This window comes from Ipomoea triloba, chromosome 8 (genome assembly GCF_003576645.1).
Source record: "Ipomoea triloba cultivar NCNSP0323 chromosome 8, ASM357664v1".
NCBI lineage: Eukaryota > Viridiplantae > Streptophyta > Magnoliopsida > Solanales > Convolvulaceae > Ipomoea > Ipomoea triloba.
Genome location: NC_044923.1, coordinates 12,578,803 through 12,602,925, shown reverse-complemented (window position 1 = coordinate 12,602,925; position 24,123 = coordinate 12,578,803). Strand labels below are relative to the sequence as shown.

Here is a 24,123-nt window from a genome sequence, read left to right as displayed (position 1 = left end):
GGGGGGGGGGGGGGGGGGGGGGGGGGGGGGGGGAGGATTCTTGCAAGGAGGGGAGTACAATTGTGTCTCCTTAATTATTTTCTTTTCCTTGCAATAAATTTGTTTATTCATTTGTTTACTTATTTATTTATTTTTTATTGTTATTACTAGTCTTTTCTAAACACAGTGCACAAAAATAAATGCCAATCAATGTTAGAATCATAGTTATATTGAAATATTTTTTTTAAAAATAATAGTATATAAATTTTTTTAAAAAAAGCCATAAAATTCATAATTGTAGAATTCATATTATATTAAAAAGTATAGTTGATAATTTGGGTAAAAATGTATGATTTATAATTATTAAAGAATTTTAAATATGGTAAATGATTAAATATGATACTGTAGCATTTAATATATACTAATGGAAATTTAAAGGTGTAAGGATAATTTTGTCCATAAAAATGATAGTACAATATGTGCAGCTTAATCTACAACTCAATAAGCATAGAAATATGGACATATATCAGGGTACTAACCCAGATTCCCTCTTATAAGATTTCTAGATTTAGATTATCATTATTATTATTAGTAGAGGTCACTACTTGCCTCACAGATTTGGTCACTTTCACTGCAAAACAAATCACAAGCTAAGACAAGAGGGGTCAACAAGACAACCATTGACGAAGAGTCTCCATTGGAGAAATCGACAATCAACAAGACTCCAAGTCACATGATGACCCTGGATGAATTACAGTAACTGCCAGGAACATAAAGATTGTAAATTTTGATGGTACCAATCCAATCGGCTAGATTGCTAGGGCAGAGCAATACTTTACGATCCAAGAAACACAAGACGATCTAAAAGTCAAAAGTGTCAACTTTTCTGAGCATGGAGGGGGCAACACTGCATTCACTTAGATGAATGCAACAACAAACTCTTATACTAACTAGGGGCAATTAAAAATAGAACTCATGGACCAATTCGGCAGCAATTCATCCGCCCCTCCAATCAAGCAAATGGCAGCTCTCCACCAACGGGAAACAGTGGAGAGTTTTACAAACGAGTTCTGGGCACGAGCAGAACAGATTTCCGGCCTCGCACCTAACATTAGTCGGGAGTTGGGACTATACCTCAAAGGACTGAAGGAAGAAATTCATGAGCAATTACGCCCAACTAACATGCTGGACCTGCAAACTGCCATGAAGGATGCACATACAGCGAAACGGGAATTGGAGTGTGTAACTCACAGGAAACCTATGGTTGACAGAGCATTTAAAAGGTGGACCTATGAATTGGGTTGGACCACTGGGCTTGTAAGCCAAGCACGTGTGGATCACCTTAATCCCGCCAACAACATGATTTCCCACCCCAAAGAAGAAGCAGTCCACTACAAGTTTATGATATAGGTAATAGCACCACAGCTTTTCAGCACCAAGCAATGTCTGCCACCCATAACACTACAGCTAGGCAAAGGGGCACCTGCCAGTACTAACACTAGGAATATTTAGACTGCAATGCTAAAGGTCTTTGCTTTAGATGTAAGCAGCCATACAACCTGATACATAACTGTCCAAACAAGTGTTTACGGCCATAATTGCAGCAAAAAATGAGGACAACGGCATTGGGGGAGTTGGAGGCAATGGAGGCTGACACTTCATATCATTGATCAATCAAAGACCAGCTAGCAGCCATTAGCATCGTGGACAAGGCTAATTTTCTAGGGGATGGCCATGATAGGGGAAATAATCATGGGATCCAAATTGCATCATTTTGGGAGTTAAAATCAATAAATTACTGAGTGATTCATTGTTTCCTTTTTCTATATTATTATAGACGATAAGTAACAGCTTCCCTAAGAAGGGAAGTAGGCAAAATTTTATTTTAATTATAGCTTAGTCTAGGGGCAAGAGGGATTCTAGAGAGGGACTACAATTGTGTCTCCTTAATTATTTTCAAACTAATGCATTGCAATACACTTAACAATTTTGAGAATCTCAACCATTTAAACTGTGTAATCTGTAAAAGTAGTTGTGCAGTTAGATAAGAAAGCATACCTTCTTATCCAAAGCAAGCCATTCATTGGTGGAATCATCATGTGTAGTGCCTCCAATAACCATATTCGTAGTCTGGCCCACCCTCCCTTCTGTCTTAGACACTTCTGCAACACCCACAATAAACAGTGTGTTCAATTCACTAAAGTTAATTAATGCTGAAGCTAAAATCTTTAATCAATTTCCATACTCCTTGTTCCCTCTCACTAATTAACCTACCACAAATAGGCTTCTCCAGATTAGTATTCAGTAACATGGCCATCATAGGTTCATCAGAATATGGAATAAACTAACTAGAAATGAAAGACCAGTAAAAATGGCATCATACTTTGGCTTTTCTACTAAAAAAAAGTTGTATTCTCTGTTGATTTTTACACACAGAACAATCTAAATTAAAAAAAAAATAAAAAATCACAGAATGAACTTAGTTAAACCACATTACCAGAATCTATGCAATTATATGAATGATTAAAGAAATGCAGAAAGAAAACTGGAAATTTCAACTATATAGACCTGAAATCGCCTTGAGAACTGCTTCTTGAGGAGGATTTTGCTCAAAATCTTCGGGAGATGACGATGGGGTTTCATTATTGGAGCAATTCAGAGGTTGAGTTCTTCTTGGGAACGTATAATACCTTCGGGCCTTTATGAGCTTACAACTACAACGCAAATGGGGCGGTGAGAGGTTTTGGGTAAAAAAAAAGGGCGCGGAGAAGGGGGCTGTCTTTCTAGGCAGAGGTCGCCATGGCTCTGCTATGAAGACAGCTCTGAGCACGGTCTTGGAGGCCATTGCGGTTAGCGGATGTTCCCTCCCTGTGTTCTAATGACTAGAGATTTCAGAACCTGTAATATACTGTACTCCGTAATAAATCTATATAATTGCCGGTGCCAATTTTTGGGGGCGAGTGTTATGCACGTGCTAACGAATACGAGCATCACTTATTTTTGCTATGACAAACCTATCCCTACACAAGGGCATATGAATATCTTTTCTTTTCCCGAAATGTTGAATCCCTAAGCCCAAGGATCTCGTTCACTGTGCTCACATAATCTCTTCTTCCAAACATTATCCTTGTATCCAGTTGAGCTGCCCATGCGGGCGGCATATGAATATCAAATGTAAAGATACCTACTACTACCTCCGTCCCATTTTGATTGTCTGATTCGTCTAACGAGGCTTGACTGAAGTTATTTTTAATTTAATTTTTCATAATATTAAGTTTAGCATTAATATATAAAATTTATATATTTAGAAATTACTTTAAAAGTACTATTAAACACAAAAAGTTAAATTTAAAAATTAAAAAAAAATTACTAAAGAAAACAAGCAATAAAGAAAGAGTTGATTTGACCAAAATAAGACAGGTAAAATAGGGCAGAGTGAGTATCTACTATCTACTAATCTACTAAATATAATATGAACTAATGTTGGTAAAGCTATAATAGGCATACAAATTATGATGGTGTAATAATGTGCATTGATAACTTATAGGGAAAATGGCATCTTTGGTCCCTAAGCTTTAACCAAGTTCCGGCTCAGTCTCTAAGTTATGGCCGTATCCGAGTTTAGTGCCTCAGTTATGAACAAAGTGGCGTATTTGGTCCCTGACCGTTAAAACTAACAGTAAAATTAAAAAATAGTTAAAATTTGAGGGTTAAAATAGTAAATTCACATTTTATTCTCTTTCTTATATCAAAACCACTTCTACAACATTATTTTTCACTTTTTAGCTTCTTATTTTCAATATTCTTCAATTTTAAAAGCATTTTAATAACTTTAGTATGACTTGTTAGGAACATGGCTCTTTTATAACAAACTTAAGACTTAGTACAAACAAAGAACACTTGATCATTGTGTTTAGGCATGTGAAAACACTATCCTAATAATTTTCGATTTTCTTTACTAAGCAACAAAGGTAATCAAACTAGAACTTTTGAGATACAAAATGATGTCAAATTTCTCAGGTTGCTTCTATGAGAAATTCACCAAAAGAATAACTTGATCGAATGACTTCCCTCGCATCAGACTGAATTTCAATATCTTGAATACCTCTATCCCATGCCCACTTCATGGTCGTGGTAATAGCTCACATTTCCTTCACCGTTGGATCCGCGTAATAAAATTTTCCTACATATCCTTCAACCCAGTTCCTTCAGCACTCCTGAGGAGGCCTCCAATGCTCACTGCTCTCATGGTGGCCTTCACACTTGCATCCACATTCAAAGTAAACCGATGAGTGGAGGAGGGTTTCCAGCACAACCTAAGAACATGTTCCGTGGTAGGTCTACTCCGCATGATCGCTTCTCGCATGAATGCCCGACTCACCTCTTTGTCTGCTTCACGAATCCAAGCCACATTTCGGTTAATCTCCATTTGGTTAGCGTTTAAAACTCTTTCGTTTCTCCATTTCCAGATCCACCAGGCAGTTATGGTAAATTTTCTAATCCACTCGCTTTGATCCTCATCGATGTTCCTCACCATGATGTTTTGCTCCAGCCACCTCCGAGGGTTTAGCTACTTCTATCTCCGCCACCTACTTCTCCCAATTGTAGCTACCCACACTTCCTCAGCCTAGCAACAGTCTTGCAGAATGTGAATGGTGGTTTCCTCCTTGCCTAGGCAGATGTCGCAGTCACCTTCAGATGCGAGACCCCTTCTCTTTCTTTCTGCATTGCCCATAATTTTACAAAGCCATGGAACCAACAATGTGACATTTTGCTTCGCAGTGTTGTCCAAATAAGCAGCTCGAAACAATGGATTCACAGTTGTTCTAGTCATCGAAGGCTAGTAGTTGTGATTATGGATACATGCCTTTACCATTTGAATGGTTCTTTTTTATAGAATCAGTCCAAAAGCCACCTTAATAAGAATGACCTGTACTTTGCAAAACAGTGACAATTCTTAAATCTAGCTAATCAGAAATACTATTGAAAATACGTTCTTGCTATGGTTCGGCTGGTACGATTTCAATCCTAGTTCACTCATTGCAACTGTCTTGGACTGCGCGAGAAAAGGGGCGGGGAGGTTGCAACTGTCTTAGACCATGCCTCACGCATCTCGTCAATCGGGGCCAAGCACCCGGCCAAGTGTTGGGGTCGGCCGAGGTCGGGCTTAGCCGCAGCCACCGCGTCGGAGCACCAGGCTTGGCTCTAGAGCTCCGTGGTTGATCGAGTTCGACTTCCTCTAGGTTGATCCATACCGAGTGCCTTTATGATATATATCCATTAACAACAATTTTTACAGAGGAGAAGAATTTGTAGTTCTCTTTACTGCTAGGTTAAAACTTGAAACCCAAGCGCATGAACAACTATTGCAAATTTTCAATTGCAATCTCTTTTGTTTGATTTCGTTTCCAAATTTATTTTTATCCTTTTCCATTGTGTTGCAAATTCTGTACGATAACCCAACATCTTCCAATGAGTATAATTAATTTCTTCATGATGACCATGCACAACCAATTGCAGACTTGTAGGGAAAATCCCTACAATAACTGATCAAAAATCTGATGGAGCTTATTCATGGCGTTCGCGGAAGATTGATGTAGAACACTCGTGCTGATAATGTACTATGAAATTAGATGTATCCTAACATGAATATGTATAATCATACGCTCAAAATCATAAAGTAGAGAAGAGAGAACGAGAGAAGAAGAAAAACAAGTTGAAGGCAAATAATTCAGGAACTCCAAAAAACCACCATATCATTGATCATTGTATAGAATACATATACAAAGGTAATTGTTATATTTAACATCATAAATGACTAAGATGGTGGGATAGTGGGAATAATAGCCATAATAAATACGGAGTAATAAATATTTATATAAAAATTTGATACAGCAAATGCGCTCGGCTACGGATACAACTACGAAGAGATACTAGTCCGGTCCGACTAAAGGTCCTTTGTTTGTCTACTTGTTGGTTTAAGGAATGAACTCAGGGATTTGCACTAAGACAGGACATGGGGTGGTTGGTGAAATCTACTAGAAGTCTTCTTCTTCGTAATAAATGCAGTATTTATAGTTGTAGAGAAGGTAACAGATTCCTGCCTTCCAGTATGACGGGCACGTGAAATCCATGCACAAGTGCTGATCGGGGCTGAAGAAGAGCCGTACACGTGCTCTAAATGTGTGCCAAGGGTCTGATACCGATTACGTTAGCTCGGCAGACAAGATGGTTCGGCAAGACCTTCAAATGGGTCAGTATATATCGGGTCACACATAACACGTGCCAAGGGTTTGATACCGACCATTGTACATGCACGGATCACGGGGAATAATCCCCATTGAGTAGCCCCCCTAGGCCGGAGCGCGACGACCGTTTGGGGGGAAAGGTTCTACTATCAATAAATCCGATGTCACGATCTAGTGTGGATCGGGTGCTATGCGGGCAGGCGAGAGGGTTACGGATCGTTGTCCACCCAATAAATGGACACATGTCGGCCATCCGCTTTCCCTCGGGATCCGGGTTCGAATTTTGAAAAGTTGATTCATTTTCCCTCCATCCGGTAGAGTCTAGCCTTCTGAGGAGATCTGGCTGAGTCATCCCAGGCTGCCGATGTTGAGGTCGACCCGCACCCATCTACCCCACCTCCTCCCAACAAAAAGGGCGGACCATCTAGGCGAGGGAAATCACTGTGACACCCCGGATTAAATCACGCCTTGTACCCCGATAATTTTTCCTTTCACAGAGTTATTTAATTAATAAAGCCCGATTTTCTTGAATAAATAAATAACTCCTACTCTAGCCTATTTAATTTCTAAGAGCCCAACTTCCTAATAAAATTGTGTAAGGGACATTAATTTGAGATTTTCATCCCTTATAATTATATGTACACATTTATTGGCCCAAAATCCCTAATGATTCAAGTCTTATTCTTAAGAATTAATTCTTATGCAAGACTTAGCCCATTCTTATTAAAAAGGGCCCATATTTGATTAATTTACCCTAAGAATACATATATTATGTATGTATAGCTTTTCATATGATCCATATAAAACCCTTCTACAAACAAAGTTGGCCTAGTCTTTTTCCTCCTTCCTACTCCATTTTCACACCAACCACACTCCTAAACCCTACACAAAATTCATCTTCTTTTCCTAGCAAGAACTCAAGTCAAGATTTATCTTTTAAGAGTCCCTGGGCTTGGGTAAGTAGAAAATCATCATTAGATTGCATTTTCCTTTACATTTCTCTAGTCTTTATGGTTTCTTATGGTTACTTTGGGGTAATCTTTGGGTCTTAGATGATCATGGTGATGGTGGCATGATTGGGTGAGCTAGGAAGATTGATTTGAAGAAGCTAGACTAAAAGGTAACACTCCATGTCTCACAAAATCTACTTTCACTCTCTTATATATGTGTGTTTTGGTGTATTTTGGAATCCTATGAATTATTCCTTGAAATAGCTTGTCTATTGTTGGATTCTTGAGCCTATCTTGTATATTCTTAGATTGTGTTAGTCATTTTTTATTCTTGGTATGATTGGTGTTATTTAGAAGGGATTCCATGTGTTATTTGACCGCTGGAATGTATAATCTAATCATATTCTGGGTACTGGAATGAGCTATCGTGTATTTTATCTAAGTTTGTGTTCTATGCGTTGGTATTACCCTTGCGGTGCATCTCAATGGTATAATGTGTCTCGTTGAGGTTTGCCGTAAGTGTAGTGATGGTAGAGGTTGGCGGAGCAGTATAATCCGTGAGAGTCCTCTGTCAGTTCTAGTGGAGTGGTTCAGCGGTGCGGTGTGTTCTGCCAGTTGTATTTCCTTCTCTGTTCCAGTATGTTTCTATTTTAAAAAAAAAATTAAAAAAAATAATTAAAATTACTTTCTTTTGTTTAGTCGTAACAATCCCTAACCAAAAACCTCAGCCTAAACCCTTCGCGACTCCCTTTCCCCTCTACCCCACACTTTCCACTTCGCCACCGCAGCTTCTCCGCTTCGCACTAGCCAACCACCGCCACCGCCCTTCCCTACTACTCGACCTGCCCAGTAGCACCAGATCGCACACGCACCGCACACGCGCACTCTTTCTCTCTTGATTTCAAGCACGTATCATGGAAACTAGGTAGGCATTTTTTTCCTTTTTCGTTTTATGGTTCATTGTTTAAGTTGTCAATCCATTCTTTTATGTTTCAATTTCCATATTTCCATGCTTAAAAATCTTGCTCTGATTAGTCCGACTTTTGCTAGTGCGTTTGCTATTTTGGAAGTGAAGTGTTTAATTTTTGGAATTGTAATTTCATAGTTGTTTGTATTGAGAGTTACCGTGTGCAATAAGGAATATTATTGTTTTGGTTTTGTTTTTTTTTTTAAAAATTTTTTTTAAGGGTATCCGCGTCAGTTGTACAAAGAACAGCCGTGGATACCCTAATTTTTTAAAAATATTTCCTAGCCAAATTGTGACGGAATTGCGACGGAATTATTTCGTAGCAATATTTCGCGACGGAATTATTCCGTCGCAAAATTTCGCGATGGAATTTTTGTGTCACAAACTAAGATACGACGAGCCCATACACGACGGAACGAATTCCGTCGCAAAACCCGTTTCGCGACAGAATTTTTCCGTCGCGAATCGCGATGTTTCTTGTAGTGTGTGTTAAAGGGGGTGTTGTAGGCTCAATTGGTTGAAAATGTTTGGAAACCACCCTTACACCGTGCGAGATTTGTATAGGACCCAAGTAGGTTTTTGATTCAATTTTGCATGCTTGTTTGTGGTTCAATGCGCCATTTCCATAGACCTCAGTGAAAGATCTCTCGAAATGGGAGTGTACACGGTAAGGATTGTGGTATGTGAGGTGGTATGACTTGGAATTGAATTTATTTGGTATCGCACAAGGCAAAAGGAGAGAATTTTTCAATTTTGGTGAGATTGTGTGATTCCCTATTCCCAAATGTAAAAGGCATGAGGGGTTGGAAACGAAAGAGTCAATGAAAAAAGCTAAAAAAGACTTTAAGCTATCCTTACCTGAGAGGGAAAAATATTAGCTGAGCCATCTCGTAGGATTTGGGCAATCATTGCACAGACTTCAAAAAAGCGTAGAGCTCTACGTGAAGGCGGTTGACTCGATGGGGGCATCCTAGATGTGATTAGAAAATGGAGAGATTTTCACACTAAGCCAAAATGCGTGGAGAGGCTTATGTTACACTATCACGCTTGTTTAAATGGGTTTTTGGGGCCAAATGAGGCAAAGTTGGAAAGGCCGTGTGCATCGTTCTCATTAGTGGGCTCGGCTGAGTGGGCCTGTGGAAATTGTGGCTTGAATCAAACCTCTTTGCTTGTGAATTAATGTATTTGAGAGGGTTTACCATGCAAAACAATGGGTGACCTTGGGGGTTTTTGGGGGTCCTTACATTTTGAGCCAATTGAGGGTACCATACTCACTTTCCCATTTTTACAAAGTAGGAAGATGAACAACATATTTTTGATTTCTTGTGCAGAGCTTATTTACTTGATCTTTAGAATTGTGTGATTACTTTTGATGATGTCTGGTATTTCAATCTGCTTAACTTAGTGTTGTCTTGCTTGAGGGCAAGCAAAGTAAAAGTGTGGGGAGATTTGATAAGCCTTGAATTAGCCTTTAATTATGCTTCATTCGTATTAAAATCTGAGTAAATGATAGGTGGTTATGCCAAAGTGAAGTATATTTCAAGTGTTTTCGGCTTGAGGAATGGAAATTAGAACTTAGGCATTTAGGAGCTTCAAATGAGGACAAATTGGGATGATATTGAGGCAAATTGGTTCACAAATGGAAGGTCAAATTCACGGCAAGGATCAACGGTGAATCGGAGCGAAGGAGAAGTCAAGAAGTGCCAGTGTGCCACCAGGAGGGTGTCACGCTGGAGGTCACGCCGTGACCTGCAGCGTGACAATCCCACCATCTGAAAATGGCCTGTGTCACCATGAAGGTCACGCCGTGACTTCCATCGTGACCTGCAGACCACTATTGCGGATCTCAAGCATCACACTGCAGGTCACGTCGTGACTTGCAACGTGACATCTTAGGACCTGTGGGCCTTAAGCCTGGTCACAATGAAGGTCACGTCGTGACTTCCATCGTGACCAGGCATCCTAGAGGTAGTTTTTTTTTTTTTTTTTTTTTTTGCGCAAATGAAATATTATAAATAGGAGTAGGCTTTATTTTGAATCTATCTTTCAATTTTTCTAAGTCTTCTTTTAGGTTTTCTCTCTACAAACACTTTAAAACATCTATCATTTGCAATTTCATTACTTTTGAAGAAGATTTAGGAAGAATTCTCCATTTAATTACACATTAAACTTCAATTTCAGATTTGCTTTATACAAATTCAATCAAGTAAGATTTCTTATTTTTACAATTCTCAAATTCCTTTTGTATTTAAATTTATTGCTTATTATCCCAATTGTTTTAATCTTCAATTCCATTATGAGTAGTTAAATCCTTTAGGGATTTAAATTGAACTGCCTTGTATGAATGCTTATATGAATTGAATTGTTAAGTCTAGGTTTTGCATTGCTTTTAGTATGAATGTGATTGTGGAAATAGGGAATTGATTGACTCTTGTTTGGTTAGGATCCACCTTTCAAAAGATGTATGTAATTGGTGTTTCACCTATGAGAATAGGGATTCACCATGGCCAATTCTTTCCACATTTCTAACTTGCCATTGAGAAATGAAAGTTGGAAGGGATTATGCACACAAGGTGTTTGATTAAATAGCTCACCTAGTCTAATTGCTATGAGAATGGTATTAGAACTTTGGTGGTAGCCAATGTCCACGAGAGTGGCATTGGCATTGACTTGGTTTCCTCACTTCCTTGTTGAGCATTGTTTAGCCTAGAACTTTAGAACTTTGATAAACATTTGTACATTGCTATTTGATTTAAATCCTCCTTTTTATCATTGTTTATTTCTCAAATTAATTACTTGTTTTGTAATTATCTCATGCAAACAAATACGGTATTTTGCTTAGCTTTCAAACACTTTATGATGTTTTGTTTAGTCCCTTGCTACTCGAATCCTTTCTAGCCATTCCCAGAGGACGACACTCGCTAATTCAACCACTAAAAATACAACTTTCAGTTTTGATGTTCAATAACCTGTTATTCTATCTTTGATTCCTGAGGTATTTTCTAAGGGTTATGTTGAGTTTCCTTACCTCGATTACTGAGTATTGATCTATTGTTCTTGATCTCTTATGTTGGAATATTATTGAGTATAATTGGTTTACTTCCTTGGTTGATATCCTGAGAATGTTGTCCTGTTATTCATATTTTGATTTTGAGTACTTCTTTATATGAGTATTTCCTTTGGAAATGAGTTTGAGTTTGATATGTTGTGATCTTAGATTCTTGTCATTGATTCCTTGAATTCCATGTTGTATACCCTATGGATTGGCGGCATTTGAGCTTCGGCTCAACCAGGATAGGCGGCATTGAGCTCCGGCTCCTAACTATATATGGTATATTAACTAAATGGATAGCTTCGGCTCTATTGGATAGGCGGCATGAGCTTCGGCTCCTTTGGATAGGCGGCATGAGCTTTGACTCCTTTTATGGTGTATGCGGTTGGACTGGTGTTTCGGATGGACTGGTGAACCTGGATGGACAGGTGTTATGGATGGATGAGGAGTAAAGGTTGGAACAACCCTAAGCCTATTTTGTGTTCTTGGTTGTGTCACTCTATGTTGAGTAATGTGAGTCTATTGATTGGTTGGGACCTTGTTTAAGTGTCTTGTTATTGAATTGTGGTCTTGTGGATTCATTCATTGATATTGAACTTGTGGTAATGTCTTTGGTTTATGATCCATTCAGTTTGATTCATTGTTGAGTCTCCTGGCATTTAAACAAGTATGGTTTCGTTGGCATATATTCTATATGCCTGTGTCAAACTTATTTACAAGAGAAAATTGTAACTTATGCCCCTCCATAATATGTCAATTATCAATGTCACCCCTGAATTATTAGTGGTGTAAATGTTGCTCCTCAATTTTCAAAATGATATATATATATTGTCCCTTTCAAGTATAAATGTTGCCCCTCAATTTTTAAAATGGTCCCATATATTGCCCCTCCTATATGGTACGGGACGGGCAATATATCTACCGTTTTAAAAATTGAGTGGCAACATTTACATCACTAATAATTCAGGGGTGACATTGATAATTGACATATTATAAAGGGGCATAAATTACAATTTTTCCTATTTACAAAGCTATGATATATTATTGTATCCTTACGAGTGTGAGTGGAGTATTACTTAGCATTTCTTTGCTAATGTTTTACTAACCGTTTTTCAGGTATGGAGTATAACTAGTACGCGAGCGCGCTAGTCTTTGTTTTATTCCTCTCTTTTCGATCTAGCTTAGTATTTGAATGTTTAGACTTTGGGCCTGCGTGCCTTAGAACTTTGTGGTTGTAATAACGGATTAGTTTATGTTTGGTTTGAGGATTCTGTGACTATATATGGAATTCGCCTTAGCATCTAGGCCTTGTAGACTTAGATATGGTGTAGCACCCTGCCTGTGATATAGATTTGCTTCTGCATTTCTGTTGTTTAAGTGTTGAGATTCCATAGCTTTATCTTAAGATTATTGCTTTATCTCAGCCAGTGTTTTAGGGGCGTTACAGTCACCTTGGGTTGTAATTTCTTCACTCTATCCTTCTCTCTCTCCATGTTCTGTTGCTCAACTGATCTCGACCCGTCCAGTCTATCCAAACCCAACAACCATTCCAGTCGGATGTTCAAACGCCAATCGCTCTTCTCCAACCCGAGCTCCCACCATTCTGAGTGGGAAGAAAATTTTCTTAAACAGCGAGGCCATGCAACAACATACCTGCCTTCTTACCCATGCCGAGATTGAGGAGATTTCTTCCCTCAACTCCGGCTGGGTCCGCTTCCAAACCCGTCGGTCTTTAGGGAATGTCATCGATTGGATCAAAGATGATAGGTTCGGGATTCACCTTGATTCCCTTAAGACTCCGTTTACATTCTCATTCTCCCCCTCTCTCCTAGCATTTCTTAAACATTTCGAGGTCCTCCCCGGGCAAATTACCGCGGTTGCTCATTGCATTCTTGCCTGATTCCCGTAGATCTGCACTCAGAACGATCTCCCGTGCACCGTCGAGCTTTTCAACTACCTATTTTCAGTTTGGGCCCTCCTGGTCAAGCATGGCAGGGGGTTTCTCATGATACAGTCTCAGGTGTACCACTGCAGCATCACGAACCGGACAACAACAAAGGGTGGAAGAATCGAATTCTTTTGTTCGAATACAAATGGAAACTACCCGTTCCTCAGGTCTAGTCGACGCATTTCACCAAACACGTCACCTGGACAAGACCCGAGTTCTTAACAATGTCGTGACAAAAGATCTCCTCGGAAATTTACAATTATTGCATCTTCTGGTTCCCCGAGGAGTATGCCGCCGCACAACTTCAGGCTCTAGTGTATGACCGGGAACAGAAATACGCGCTTGAGCCCGAACCGGTCACGACCGCGGTCCCAACACCCGTTTGGGGACCGACTAATGAAGGTTTTGCATTGGATTTTGCGAGAAAAAAGAAAAAAAATTCGACTTAACTTGTTCAAAATATCTCTAGTCGGTCATTAATTAATAATTACTGAGATTTGGATATTTGTTTTGCAAGTATGAGCCTTGACAAAGGTTTCATCACTGCCCCCGCCACACCCGCCAACCCGAGTTAAGATCGCCCTCGAGGCCAAGAAGGTTAACATTGTCGCGCCTACCTCCGCCGAGCAGACCGTTCCGACTTGTAGATAACCTAGGCCTATTGTAAGAGGGGGAAAGAGAAGGCAATAGAGGTAGACATCGAGGAGGTTGCACCGCTAAAGTGACACAAGTGGTCGTACCCCCCGGGCCCCACCCTAGTGATAGATGCGCTCCGAGATGTGGGGGGGGGGGGGGGGGAGGGGGAGCAGACGACCGCTCTCCTAGAGAGGATCGGCAATATGGTTCTGTCCAGGGAGAGCATCATGGAGTGGTCGACCAACCAGGTCGGCGAGCAAGTAGCTCAGGACATATTCCGGGTAACCTTTATCTTACTTTCGTTTTTAATTCGCCACACCTCTAACATTGCTTGCCCGACTAATTGGACCTATAGGAAGTCTAGACAGCTCTGACCGAGTCCCCTGATGATAACAACTTGGATGCCGTTCTGGTGTTCTGTTCGAGGAGATAGCTGATCTGGGCCTAGCGCCTTACGTCGAGCCCTCGACAACCGATCTAGCCCCTCCACTAGCTGAGCTAGATGGCTAGTATCCTGCTAGGGAGTAGATTTCTTGATCTGGATTCCGAACCCGCTTTTGTGTCGGGAAGTGGCAATGCATATGTAACTTTCAGGAGCTCGGCCCTGTTTGTGCCGAACATTATTTTGTAATCTTAAGCAGAAACTCTTCTATGCTTGTGCTTTGTGCCTTGCTACTTACTTACAAGTAACTTGTCTCGATCCAGACTCTAGTGGTCCATATCCGGTCAACTCGGTCTCCGGGATCCCCACTGACCCAAATGGTCGATCTCAAGCCTTCGGACCATCCTTAGGCTCAGTCTTACAAATGTTGATCTTACCGATTTCGTGGCTTTTTCAGCCAGTCGGTCTCGAGCCCTTCTTGGACAATTCAATCTTCTCGATCATGCGCCTTTTTCTGCCAAACGGTCTTTTGACCTCGATTCGATCTTTTTGATCATATGCCCTTTCGGCCTTCCGTCTTGGTCGGGAAACGATCTTCTCGATCTAATGCTTTTACAGCCTTCTGGCTTGGCTAGGAAATGATCTTTTCGATCTAATACCTTTTCGACCTTCCGGCTTAGCCAGGAAATGATCTTCTCGATCTAATGCCTTTTCGGCCTTCTAGCTTGGCCGAGAAACGATCTTCTCGATCTAATGTCACCAAGGGTTTTAAAAGTCCAAGTAAACATTCCAAGGAGCAATCACCACCGACGTCGAAAAAAATAAAAAGAAGAATGAAGAAAAATGATTGGAAGAAATCTAAAAAATCATGGTTATAATCCCTTAAAATCATGCAGCATAATCTATAAAGAAGGAGCCGAGATTAGACAACATGTTCTCACTTGAGGAGTGGTTCTCATATGAACATGATTATACACACAGACACACACACAGACCTTCCCGTGCGGACGTGTAGATCTGCACCACCAAATATGCATGAATGCACCACCACGTGTTCAGAAATGCACCACGGTAGAATGAACAAATGCACCACAAAAATGCACCACCCCTGGTCCATTTTTGAACACGTGGTGGACCCTATATATATATATATATATACATACATACAAAGTTGCGCCTTTGATGTGATCTATAGATTTTGATGGTAAGCTAACAAGAGGTAAGTCTTGGGTCCGAGTCCTAACACAAGCAAAAAAGCGTGAAATTAAGACAGGTGAGACTTCCAATCGTATTGCAATTTTGATGCCAGAAGGGTAAAACAACCCTCCCCAGCCAATAGTTAGTAAAAAACGTGTTCATTTAATTTTTTAATAAAAAAAAAACAATTCAACCACAACCATTGGATTATTTAAATATAAGGCTCAAATTAGTCCACAACTCCTCACATAACTATAGGTCCTCATTTGATCCTTATTCTATATATATATATATATATATATATATATATATATATATATAAAGTTGCGCCTTTGATGTGAGCTATAACTTTTGGTGGTAAGCACTTTATCTAACAAGAGGTAAGTCATGGGTCCGAGTCCTAGCAAAAGTAAAAAAGCGTGAAATTAAGACAGGTGAGACTTCCAATCGTTTTGCAATTTTCATGCCAGAAGGGTAAAACAAAAAAGAAACACACATGGAAAGCACATGAGTAATTATTAAACATTTATATATATAACAGAGATACAATACATTCATTTAATTTGAAATTAACCAAAGTAGACGACTAGCAGAGGGCATTTGTGTTCATAATAGTACTGCATATGAGAGGGTGTAGTTTTACAATCGAAGAAGAGGGCCTGCTTTTGTTTTCTTTTTCAAAAAAAGTGCACAGTTATTACAAATACAGAAACCAATGGTTAAGGAATAATTGTAGTGGTCTAAGCTGAAGGTGATGATGAAGAAGTAGTATCAAAGGATTGTTTCCTTACTAAGAGGCAGGTGATTTTTGAGGGGTGAGAATGGGTGTTATTAACAGTACACAACACGAAATCGGGGCGATGCAATGCAAGTGTCAACAGCCTGTCCTTGCCAACATCCAACTCAGAAGCATCAAGCAGAACATGCCAAGAATTCCTATGAGCCTCTGAGATCCAATGCATAGAGTATCGCGTTTCGTTCACATAAGCCGGGTATGCAAACAGCCCCTTGGGGCTGTGCTTACACTTCCTCCTGAAGTACTGACTGAGCTGAGAGCCTTTGATCCTCAAGTCCAGCCATGTTTCCGGGGCTGCAATCACCTTTGAGTCCTTAAACACGACGAATTCTCGAATGCAGTCATAATCCTCCTCCCCACCAAGAACTGTAAGGTAATAGTTCCCTCTGAAGAAAGGGTATGATTCCCCTATCATCATCATGGCCTCTTTGATTGTAGGTGTGAAAACCACCAGATATTCATCCTCACTTAGCCCACAGTGCTGCAGTGCCCGGTTTCGAACTTGGATTTCTGGGATTGAAATGAAGTTCCCTTGGAATGAATTTTTCTTGGTGAGAATATCCAGTAATCTTGAAGGCTCCAATTGGATTCTTCCCAGTTCTGAAGCAGTAGTGTTATGAGTGAAAGAAGGTGAAGAGGCCTCCCTTCTTGGTGATTTTCCCTTGTCTAAAGATTCATCATTGTTTATGCAGAGAGTGTAGAGATCAAGCTTGTCCCCATCTTCTACAAGGCCATTGCAATATTCAGGGTACTTTGCAAACACATACTGCTGTACATACTGCATCTCACTTGGTGTGATTGGTCCAGACCATCTTAGATCAAGCCCATGGAGTGTGGATATGGCTTCTGCCACCAAGTGAGCTGGAATCACAGTATGTGCTTTCTGTTTTCATTCAAACAATCAAACAACAAAGTAAATATACATTTATTCGGGATAACAAGAGATCCACATTTGTAATCACAAGGTCAGGAATTCGAATCTTTGCCCTCTTGGTTTGAGCTAGTCAGATATTAGTAATTAACCTAAACTGGTTTACTTCCTTGTGTCCTTTGCCGGCTAGGACTACAAGACGGGGTTTACCTAGATCCAAAAGGGTTGTGTGGTTTCCATCTGTGATCCAAATACACACTCTCACCAAAACTTTTAGATTTTTTTTCATCACTTGCGAGAATTGAATCCGGGTTCTCCCGAAATTCCTCCCCACAAAGAGAGCTCACTTGCCACTTGAGCTACCCCACTGGGTTACCAAAACTTTTAGATGATGGTCATGATCATAATTAAATCAAAGAACAATATATATGAACTTGCCTTAACAACCATGCTGCTGGGTCTGCTGTTCTGATTTGGTGGTGATTTGGGTCTTGGAGGTAACAAGGATTCTCTACTTTCTTCATCAATTTCACCCTAATGATAAATGAAAGTAAAGATTAGATTGTTGGAAAAGAATTGTTAAAAATTTATATGAAAGTTAATTTTGAATATGGGATAGATGAAGAATTGAAGGAACTTCTACCTTGGGTTGTTCATGTAGATTTGGGTGTTCTTCAACTCCTCTCCCCATCACACTCAGCTTGTGCAGCAGTTTGAGTTAATTTGGAACTTGAAAATAAGATGGAAGAAGGAAAACAGCAGGTACTTGAATTGAGGAAATATTATTAGGTAATTAATATTCTAAACTATGATTTGGTCATATAATAATGAATGTTTTATATTATTATATACAATGATAATTTCAATTAAATTTATAGAGAGAGCCATAACTACTATTGTAACGAATATTCCAAAAATTTATTCCAACCATAGGAGTGGGTTTTGGGATACCAAATGACACGACTTACTTTCTTCTCAACCGGTTGAATCCTCAGTCCGAAGGTCCTGTCCCGGGTCCCGGCCCGACAAAGCATCTGGAAGAATGCTTATTGTGCAACAGTGCATCTCTTGGGAAAATGTAAATAATGGGTCCCGGCCCGACAAAGCATTTGGAAGAATGCTTATTGTGCAACAGTGCATCTCTTGGGAAAATGTAAATTTGCTTTTTGCGCATTATTGTTTAATGCGCGCGCCCCTCACTTCAAAAGGTTGCTCCCACCGTGTCTCTATTGAGACTTTATCTCTAGTCTTTCTTCTCAAACTTCATACATGTGACCAACTGAGCTGCTCATGCGAATAACACGACCTACAAGACTTTTCAACAGATATAGTTGATATTGATGAATATATATATATATATGAACTTTGTCTAAGAATAAGGAATAGAAAAGTCGCCCAAGGTTTACTAGACACTTGTAATGGGAATTCAATAATCAAATTATGTAGTATTTAAAGACTATAGAATTGGTTGGAGTTTTGGCATTTATCAAAATTTTAAAAGAGTCACTGATATGGATGGGCTGGGTGCCTATCAAGCAACAACCACAAAATCTTTTTTTAATAATAATTATAATAATAAATTAATAATGTCATTAATAGAAAAAAGGAATTTACAATGATTTAAAGATGGTTCCCATTGAACTTCTTTAGGGAGTTGATTAAGGACTTGAGGTGTGAGGATTGGTCCGTCCTTGTTGGTGAGGTCAGCTCTGGAAGAGGGAGAGAATCTTTTGTTTCTGAGAAGACTAATTCTACCATAAAGCCTTTAGAAACTAAAATATTCTGCCCTTTGGTCTCTGATCTTTTCCAACATTTTATTTAATACTTTATTAATATAAATAAAATTAAATATTCAAAACAAAATTATTACAAAATTATTATTATTATTATTATTATTATTATTATTATTATTATTATTATTATTATTATTATCCGAATAAGCTTATAAGGAGCTGAGGTTCAAAGTGTGAGCCAAAAGCTAAGGGTTAGGACTTAGGAGAGGGATCTTTTAGGAATTGTTTTGAGGTTTTTACACTCCACCAAAATTTAATAGGTCGAATAGATTTTTAGAAATTTTACCCTTTTCTTTTGGATTTACCTTTGTGCTAAGCCGCTATGGTACGCTTAAGCTATGGGTGTAAATGATTCAAGCAATTCATAAGTTACTTGGCGACTCAATTCAATGAACAAATTCAATGAATATTCAAATTCAATTTGGTTACTGTGTTAATTAATTAATTTGAGTAACAAATTTGAACCTATTAATACTCAACTCTAGCAGCTTTATTTATATATATATATATATATATATATATATATATATATATATAGAGTCCCCATCAGATGCGGCCAGTCTCCCCCGTGCGACTGTGTGGCCTTATTTGCACCATTAGATCCAATGATCTAAGGCTTCATATTAATCCAAACAATATAGGCGCCGATCTTTAGCTACGTGAACGGGAAGGATAATGTTGACAATTCACTACAATTTCAAAACCAGATCAGATCAGACGACGACGAAGACTTGAAGTCGACGAGCACTGAGCAACAAACACTAGACGAGCGTAGAAGGGATTCCATCACCAGCAACGAGCGCTCCGTTCTGAACAAAACGCATAGGTCGACTCCAATAGAGAAACGAGAATGGAGTAATTCGCAATACTCTGTGCATTATCAACATTAATCTGGTTCATATTTGAGATAATATTGCTGTAATTCGCAATAGTATGTGTATTTGGTGTGTGGTGGTTAAGTGGTGTGTTTTAATCTGAGAACTGGTGCATTTATAACGTATAATGGTGTGTTTTAATTTTGTTGGTGCATTTGAATTGAGTGGTGTGTTTCGGTATGGTGGGGAATGGTGTGTTTTAATTTGTCCAGTGGTGGATTTTATAACGTATAATGATGTGTTTTAATTTGTTGGTGTATTTGAATTGAGTGGTGTATTTCGGTATGGTGGGGAATTGTGTGTTTTAATTTGTCCAGTGGTGCATTTTATAACGTAGAATGGTGTGTTTTAATACACATGGTGGTGATTTTTACGAGAGTAGTTGCATTTGGTGTGTCGTGGTAAAGTGGTGTGTTTTAATCTAAGAACTGGTGCATTTTAATATGTTGAATGGTGTGTTTTAATAATACGTTTGATGGTGTTTTCTGTACTCTAAAATTACCTTCCCACTTAAAATTACCATAAAGCCCCCACTTAGGTTACGCGAATTAAACTTCCTAAATCCTAATATATAACCTCCACCGTCAGATCACCTCCATCCAGCGGCATATCTTGGGCCACACGACCGCACCTAATAACACAGCCGCATTTGATTAAATATATATATATATATATATATATATTTAATCAAATGCGGCTGTGTTATTAGGTGCGGTCGTGTGGCCCAAGATATGCCGCTGGATGGAGGTGATCTGACGGTGGAGGTTATATATTAGGATTTAGGAAGTTTAATTCGCGTAACCTAAGTGGGGGCTTTATGGTAATTTTAAGTGGGAAGGTAATTTTAGAGTACAGAAAACACCATCAAACGTATTATTAAAACACACCATTCAACATATTAAAATGCACCAGTTCTTAGATTAAAACACACCACTTTACCACGACACACCAAATGCAACTACTCTCGTAAAAATCACCACCATGTGTATTAAAACACACCATTCTACGTTATAAAATGCACCACTGGACAAATTAAAACACACAATTCCCCACCATACCGAAATACACCACTCAATTCAAATACACCAACAAATTAAAACACATCATTATACGTTATAAAATCCACCACTGGACAAATTAAAACACACCATTCCCCACCATACCGAAACACACCACTCAATTCAAATGCACCAACAAAATTAAAACACACCATTATACGTTATAAATGCACCAGTTCTCAGATTAAAACACACCACTTAACCACCACACACCAAATACACATACTATTGCGAATTACAGCAATATTATCTCAAATATGAACCAGATTAATGTTGATAATGCACAGAGTATTGCGAATTACTCCATTCTCGTTTCTCTATTGGAGTCGACCTATGCGTTTTGTTCAGAACGGAGCGCTCGTTGCTGGTGATGGAATCCCTTCTACGCTCGTCTAGTGTTTGTTGCTCAGTGCTCGTCGACTTCAAGTCTTCGTCGTCGTCTGATCTGATCTGGTTTTGAAATTGTAGTGAATTGTCAACATTATCCTTCCCGTTCACGTAGCTAAAGATCGGCGCCTATATTGTTTGGATTAATATGAAGCCTTAGATCATTGGATCTAATGGTGCAAATAAGGCCACACAGTCGCACGGGGGAGACTGGCCGCATCTGATGGGGACTCTATATATATATATATATATATATATATATATATATATATATAAATAAAGCTGCTAGAGTTGAGTATTAATAGGTTCAAATTTGTTACTCAAATTAATTAATTAACACAGTAACCAAATTGAATTTGAATATTCATTGAATTTGTTCATTGAATTGAGTCGCCAAGTAACTTATGAATTGCTTGAATCATTTACACCCATAGCTTAAGCGTACCATAGCGGCTTAGCACAAAGGTAAATCCAAAAGAAAAGGGTAAAATTTCTAAAAATCTATTCGACCTATTAAATTTTGGTGGAGTGTAAAAACCTCAAAACAATTCCTAAAAGATCCCTCTCCTAAGTCCTAACCCTTAGCTTTTGGCTCACACTTTGAACCTCAGCTCCTTATAAGCTTATTCGGATAATAATAATAATAATAATAATAATAATAATAATAATAATAATAATAATAATAATAATTTTGTAATANCGTTGATCTGGACACGTGGACTGCTACGAAGCGTTCTCAGTTCTCTCCTGGCCGCTGGTTCAGACCTGAGCGCGTCCATATATATATTAATTAATTAGGTTCAAATTTGTTACTCAAATTAATTAATTAACACAGCAACCAAATTGAATTTGAATGTTCATGGAATTTGTTTATTGAATTGAGTCCAAGTAACTTATGAATTGCTGAAATCATTATATATATATATATATATACAGTTAGGATCATATGAGATCACTTGTTTAAGTAAGATCATGAGGTCAGATCTTGTGCATCCATTTAATAATTTAATGGTCTAGGTTGATTTAAGATGCTAAGTTGAAGTGTGTGCGAACGGTAATAAAATGTGTGCGAATGGTGATTAAGTGTGTGCAGACGGTGATTAAATGTGTGCAAAGGGTGATTATTGTGCGAACGGTGATTGATGTATAAGATTTGACCTCAAAATTTTTTAATGGTCTAGATTGATTAAGATTCCAAGTTGAACTGTGTACGAACGGTGATTAAATGTGTGCGAACAAAGTGTGTGTGTGTGTGTCAATCAATCTAGACAATTAAAAAGTATTACATGGATGCACAAGATGTGATCTCACGATCTTACCTAAGCAAGTGGTCTCACTAAAACCCTACCCTATATATATATATAGGGTAGGGTTTTAGTGAGACCACTTGCTTAGGTAAGATCGTGAGATCACATCTTGTGCATCCATGTAATACTTTTTAATTGTCTAGATTGATTGACACACACACACACACTTTGTTCGCACACATTTAATCACCGTTCGTACACAGTTCAACTTGGAATCTTAATCAATCTAGACCATTAAAAAATTTTGAGGTCAAATCTTATACATCAATCACCGTTCGCACAATAATCACCCTTTGCACACATTTAATCACCGTCTGCACACACTTAATCACCATTCGCACACATTTTATTACCGTTCGCACACACTTCAACTTAGCATCTTAAATCAACCTAGACCATTAAATTATTAAATGGATGCACAAGATCTGACCTCATGATCTTACTTAAACAAGTGATCTCATATGATCCTAACTGTATATATATATATATATATAATGATTTCAGCAATTCATAAGTTACTTGGACTCAATTCAATAAACAAATTCCATGAACATTCAAATTCAATTTGGTTGCTGTGTTAATTAATTAATTTGAGTAACAAATTTGAACCTAATTAATTAATATATATATGGACGCGCTCAGGTCTGAACCAGCGGCCAGGAGAGAACTGAGAACGCTTCGTAGCAGTCCACGTGTCCAGATCAACGAATCAGATGTAATATAAAAAAACGACGCAGTGGCATTTTCGTAAATAACTCGAACTTTGGTGCAAGTAATTGTGTTATAAGTGCACCTAGTTTCACTTACAAGTGCACCTATTTTTGCACATATTTTCACTTTCAAGTGCAAGTAATTTATCATGTTATCATTCATGCACCTAGGTGTACCCACTTATAAAGTTGTGTAACTAGTTATAACATTAGGTGTACTTACACATGTAACTAGTTATAACACTAGTATTGAGGTCAGTGCACATTTTACTTACACATGTAATGCATTTTACTTGCACTTGTGCACCTATTTTCATTTACAAGTGCAAGTAATTTACCTTGTTAACATTCCTGAACCGGGGTGCACCTAGTATTGATGCTCAGTGTACAATTTTTTTTTTGAATACAACTGGCGCTATTACATTGTAGTATTTGTTCAAATATACTTTCTCAACCTATTGAAGCACAAAGAGTCCATTCACCTCCACTGAGGCTTGACCTCATGACCTCTCATATGGGAGAGTCACTATATGCCATATGAGCACAAAGTGCTTGGCCTCAGCGTGCAATTTACTTGCACCTGTAATATATTTTACTTGCACTTGTGCACCTATTTTCACTTACAAGTGCAAGTAATTTATCTTGTTAACATTCATGCACCTAGGTGCACCTAGTTATAACGTTAGGTGCAACTACATCTGGACACGTGGCACACTGTAAACCGTTCTCAGTTCTCTCCTGGGCGGGTGGTTCTTACCTGAACGCGATCATATATATAATGGATGATGTGAAACAATTGCCTTAGGTGAGAAATAGGATCTAATTATATCCGTAGATTGAGTCTAGATTAAGGGTTCAAATTGGAGATTTTTTAAAAAAAAACGCGGTGACATTATTGTAACTTTGTGTAGGTAAGTTAATATCTTTTTCTGCCTTCCAGTGCATATTGTTCCTTCTTCCAATGCAC

General features: G+C 38.7%; 3 protein-coding genes across 3 annotated transcripts in view; all 3 read right to left on the bottom strand.

The window, feature by feature from the left end:
• Positions 1-2,859, bottom strand: part of LOC116028076 — a 58,223-nt gene extending 55,364 nt beyond the window's left edge. Inside the window, exons 1-2 of the mRNA XM_031269869.1 lie at positions 2,548-2,859; positions 2,038-2,141 (exon numbers count right to left, since the gene is read on the bottom strand). Coding sequence (XP_031125729.1) covers positions 2,038-2,141; positions 2,548-2,824 — 381 coding nt within the window. The 5' untranslated portion in view covers positions 2,825-2,859. The remainder of the gene's footprint in view (positions 1-2,037; positions 2,142-2,547) is intronic.
• Positions 2,860-4,162: 1,303 nt separating this feature from the next.
• LOC116026975 lies at positions 4,163-4,516 on the bottom strand. The gene has a single exon (XM_031268400.1). It carries the CDS (start codon positions 4,514-4,516, stop codon positions 4,163-4,165), a length of 354 nt encoding a protein of 117 aa, XP_031124260.1.
• Positions 4,517-15,892: 11,376 nt separating this feature from the next.
• LOC116027770 lies at positions 15,893-17,806 on the bottom strand. Its single transcript, XM_031269514.1, has 3 exons — positions 17,670-17,806; positions 17,465-17,560; positions 15,893-17,038 (listed from the first exon to the last, which is right to left on the bottom strand). Exons 1-3 carry the CDS (start codon positions 17,715-17,717, stop codon positions 16,100-16,102), a joined length of 1,083 nt encoding a protein of 360 aa, XP_031125374.1. The 5' UTR covers positions 17,718-17,806; the 3' UTR covers positions 15,893-16,099.
• Positions 17,807-24,123: the final 6,317 nt, after the last annotated feature.